This window comes from Sapajus apella, unplaced genomic scaffold, assembly GCF_009761245.1.
Source record: "Sapajus apella isolate SASKATOON/1434 unplaced genomic scaffold, GSC_monkey_1.0 scaffold126, whole genome shotgun sequence".
In the NCBI taxonomy this organism is placed as follows: Eukaryota; Metazoa; Chordata; class Mammalia; order Primates; family Cebidae; genus Sapajus; species Sapajus apella.
In genome coordinates this window covers 786,648-791,111 of record NW_022437066.1, presented here as the reverse complement: position 1 = coordinate 791,111, position 4,464 = coordinate 786,648, and the positions used below count along the sequence as shown (strand labels likewise).

At 61.2% G+C, this 4,464-nt stretch overlaps 1 protein-coding gene across 9 annotated transcripts in view; it reads right to left on the bottom strand.

Moving 5' to 3' along the window:
• The window catches only part of EXD3 (exonuclease 3'-5' domain containing 3), a 79,067-nt gene that overhangs the window by 66,427 nt on the left and 8,176 nt on the right, over positions 1 to 4,464 (bottom strand). For all 9 annotated transcript variants that reach the window (XR_004263916.1, XR_004263917.1, XM_032261689.1 and 6 more), the window contains exon 2: positions 1,182 to 1,246. Coding sequence is in view for 7 of the 9 variants with exons in the window: in XM_032261689.1 (XP_032117580.1) it covers positions 1,182 to 1,246 (65 nt within the window). In the remaining 2 variants the exon portion in view is untranslated. The remainder of the gene's footprint in view (positions 1 to 1,181; positions 1,247 to 4,464) is intronic.

The following is a 4,464-nucleotide window of genomic DNA, read 5'->3' as shown; positions in this document are numbered from 1 at the left end:
AGACTCACGGGCCACAGACGGAGACTCACGGGCCACAGACGGAGACTCACGGGCCACAGACAGACTCACGGGCCACAGACGGAGACTCACGGGCCACAGACAGACTCACGGGCCACAGACGGAGACTCATGGGCCAGAGACAGACTCACAGGCCAGAGACAGACTCACAAGCCAGAGATGGAGATTCACAAGCCCAAGGCCCGGAATGCTGCTGCACTGATGGGAAGTGAAATCCGGCAGGGACAGGAGAGGGGCGGACGAAGGAGGAGCAGCACAGGGCTGGGGCTGGAGGGTGACCTCGGCCAGCGGACACAGCACTCAGGAACTGGCAGCCTCCTGTACACGGGCTGTGGCGGCTAAGGAGCTGGAATCTGCATCTGCCCCCCACCCCGCCGTGGCCGGCCTCCCTCTGCAGCCTCTCCCTGGCCTCCTGCCCAGCCTCCTGCCCTGCTCAAGCCCCCCCGCCTTCCTAAGGCCTCCCTGTCCTGAACGCCTGCTCCAACGATCACCCGGGCCTGGGTGCTCTGCCAGTGGGCAGATGGGGCCTCAGGCCTGGCAGTGCTGGTGACAGCCATGTCCCTGCAGGTGAGTGGCCCCTGTGCCTCCCAGAGGTGACCTCAGAGGCACTGCTGGGGCCAGCAGTGCCTTCCCCACCCCGGGGACATGAGGAAGACCGCCCCTCACAGGCCACCCAGACACAGCCTGTGGCAGCCACTACAGCAGGACCCTGTGGCCATGGGGGCCGCACAGCTTCCCACCCAGGGAGGCTCCTCACCCCAACACCAGCCCTGGGGGCCCTCGCTGGGAGGAGAGGCCCCAGCTCAGCAGGTGCGGCCACAGCCCGCCAGGTCTCCATACCAAAGTCCCTCCCTGAGCATGGAAGGGCGTCTCCCCCACCACGCGAATGCACAGACAGTGGCAGGAAGCTGGAAGTGGAGCCAGTGCAGACCGGGAGGCGTTCACGCCGGGCTGGGTGTCCGTGGCGTGGCCCGGAGGCTGTGTGGGGGCTGCAGGCCCTTCCCCTTCTCTGAGCCTCAGGGCCCTGCGGCCACCAGGGTCCACCCAGCCTCGCCCGGGCTCTGTGCCACCCTTGTGCCAGCAGCTGGAACGTTCAGACGAACGTCGGGTCTCTGCCTAACAGCCAGTTCTGCCAGCTGTGACTCGACCCCACACCCACTCACCTGCTGCCGCTCCCGCGTGGACCACAGGGTCTGCAGGGTCTGCAGGAGCAGGAGGGGGTCCTGGCCTGCGGGGACAAGACAACAGCCATGGGAGGAGGTGCAGGGCCAGTGGCTGCCACACAGCCCACCGGGAAGCCCCCCCACTGACCCCCAAGGCCGAGGGCTCCTCTGGACCTGGGGGGAGCCCTCCCCACCTCGGGCACACACACAACACATCTGCCAGCTGTAGTGGTGCCCACCCTGGCCCGGGCTCACCGCCGTCCCTTCCCTGTGGCCTGCCCCTCCCCTCGGCCCCTGGCAGCACCTCCACGCTCAGCCCTGGGAGCTGGGCCTCGTGCTCCAGCTGTGGTCACAGAGCAGCCCCAGGGCTGGGTCCTCCGCTGTCCAGGACTTTATAGGCCTGAGCCTCACCCGCACCTCCCGGCGCCCTTGGCAACCTCATCAGCATCTTCTCGCCCAGACCCCACTCCCCACCACGAGGACCCCAAGCCCCTGCCCTCCCTGCAGCTTTTTAGGCCTCCGTCGCCAGCCCCCACTGCCCCGCCCCTCCTTCCAGCCCCGCCTGGGAGGCCGCCCCCACCTCATGGTGCACGGTCCGCTGCAAACGTGTGACCAGGGACGCTGCCCCATACGGATAGAGCCACCAGTGAGGCCGGAGGGAGGTTTCCAGAAAGAACCTGGGGGCCCCGTGGCTTGGCCTGGAGCCTGGTGATGCCCCAACCCCACCCAGGGGAGCAGGGATGCACCCGGGCTCCGTCATGTGCTGGGGTCAGGTCGGAGGCCAGGGAGGGACGGCTGCCAGCAGGGACTCTACAGGTGCCTGGTGGATTCAGCAGTGAACTCCCCCGGGACGTGGGGGCCATGGAAACTGCTGGGCCCCCTGGAGAGCAGGACGGCAACAGAGAAGGCCCTGGAGCCCGGTGAGGGAAGCTGAGGACTCATGCAGATCAGATAAGACCCCGGCAGCTGGGTTCTGCCACATGTGCCGGGGAGCGCGCATGACGGGGTCACCCCGAACGCCAGGCTGACTTAATGCGAGAGCCCGAGGTGTGGTTCAGCCCAGGACTGGAACAGAGGAGAGAACCACATGGCCCTTTCTGCAGACACAGAGCAAACGTTCTCAAATTCAGTTCAGCTCACGGTTTAAGAAACAACTCGGCCAGGATGGGCAGGGAGCGCCCGAGCTGGGTAGAAGCCACCCTAGAGCACGAAGCATGGCACTCGGGGCAGCGCACGAGGACATCTCACTGCAGGTGGCATCCAGCAGGGAAGGGAGACAGGAGCCTGAGGACCTGCTGACAACGTGATCGATCACGCAGAAAGCCACGAAGGATCAGAAGCTACACTCTCAGAATTTACCCATGGGGGCCGGGCACGGTGGCTCACGGCTGTGATCCCAGCACTTGGGGAGCCCGGGGCGGGCGGTTCTCCTGAGGCCAGGAGTTCGAGACCAGCCTTGCCAACATGGTGAAACCCCGTCTCTACTAAAAATACCAAAAAATTAGCCGGACGTGGTGGCACGTGCTTGTAATCCCAGCTACTCGGGAGGCTGAGGCAGGAGAATCGCTTGAACTCAGGAGTCAGACGCTGCAGTGAGCCGGGATCACGCCACTGCACTCCAGTCTGGGCGACAGAACAGGACTCCGCCTCAAAATAAATAAATAAAAAAAATTTAAAAATAAAAAAGATAACCACTCCCTACACCCAGCCTTTGGCCGACATGGTGGCTCACGCCTGTAATCCCAGCACTTGGGGAGGCAGAGGCAGGCAGATCACGGGGTCAGGAGTTCAAGACCAGCCTGGCCAAGATGGTGAAAACCCATCTCTACTGAAAATACAAAAAAATTAGCTGGGCGTCGTGGCTCGTGCCTGTAGTCTGATTTGGGAGGCTGAGGCAGAGAATCCCTTTAACTCAGGAGGTGGAGGTTGCAGTGAGCCGGGATCATGCCACTGTACCTCCAGCCTGGGAAACAGAGCGAGAAAAAAAACAGAGAATTCACCGATAGTTCAGCATCAATGCTCAGCACGAGCCCAAGTGAGAGATCAGTTGTTTCCCAACAGCAACAAACAGAAATGACAGGAAAAAAAAAAAAAAAGAAAAAGAGTCTTGCTCTGTCCCCAGGCTGGAGTGCAGGGGCTCGATCTCGGCTCACTGCAGCCTCCGCCTCCCGGGTTCCAGCAGCTCTCCTGCCTCAGCCTCCCCAGTAGCTGGGACTACAGGCGCGCGCCACCACACCCGGCTAACTTTTGCATTCTTAGAAGAGACGGGGTTTCACCATGTTGGCCAGGACGGTCTCAACCTCTTGATCTCATGATCCACCCACCTCGGCCTCCCAAAGTGCTGGGATTACAGCTGTGAGCCACCTCGCCCGGCCAGAAATGACCATTTCAAAAGTCACTTACAACAGCATCAGCCATGTCAGATTCCCTGGGATAAATCTAACAAAAGCAGCTCACACAAAACAAAAACCCACAAAACGTCACGGGGCACCTGATCTCCACCACCGAGGCTCTGGGCTCTTCAGTGCCCTGGGACGGGGTGGCACGGGCCGGCGTTCCTGTCTGCGTTCAGAACCATCGCAGCATGGCGCACATGGCGTGCCTCACACGCAGAGGCTGAGAACACCCAAATGTCCACTGGAGGAGGATGGCGCAAGCCGACCAGCCCGGGGACGACGCCCGGCGGGGGAGGATGGACCCGTGTGATCACGGCAGGCAGTGTGAGCAGTCCTGCATTCGTGGGGCCGGGCAGGGCTGGGTGGAGCGTGCTGGGCTGTGTCATGTGTTCTGTGTTCCTTCCTACATGTGGGTTGCACTTCAAAATAAACAAAACAGACTTTTATGTTATTTATTGTATTTTATTTTATATTGAGATGGAGTCTCTCTCTCGCCCAGGCCGGAGTGCAGTGGTGCGATCTTGGCTCACTGCAACCTCCATCTCCCAGGTTCAAGTGATTCTCCTGCCTCAGGCTCCTGAGTAGCTGGGATTACAGGCGTGTGCCACCACACCCAGCTAATTTTTGTATTTTTAGTAAAGACAGGGTTTCACCATGTTGGCCAGGCTGGCCTCGAACTCCTGAGGTCAAGTGGTCCACCCACCTTAACCTCTCAAACTGCTGGGGTGACAGGGGTGAGCCACCGCGCCCAGCCCAGATTTTATCTTAAAGCAGAGTTTCAGATTTGTGAGATGAGAGAGACTGCAGGTGGACGGTGGTGGCCACTGTACAGCCAGGTGAGTCAGTGTTGGTGGTCTCCCCCAACCCCCTGTCAGTGTTGGTGGTCT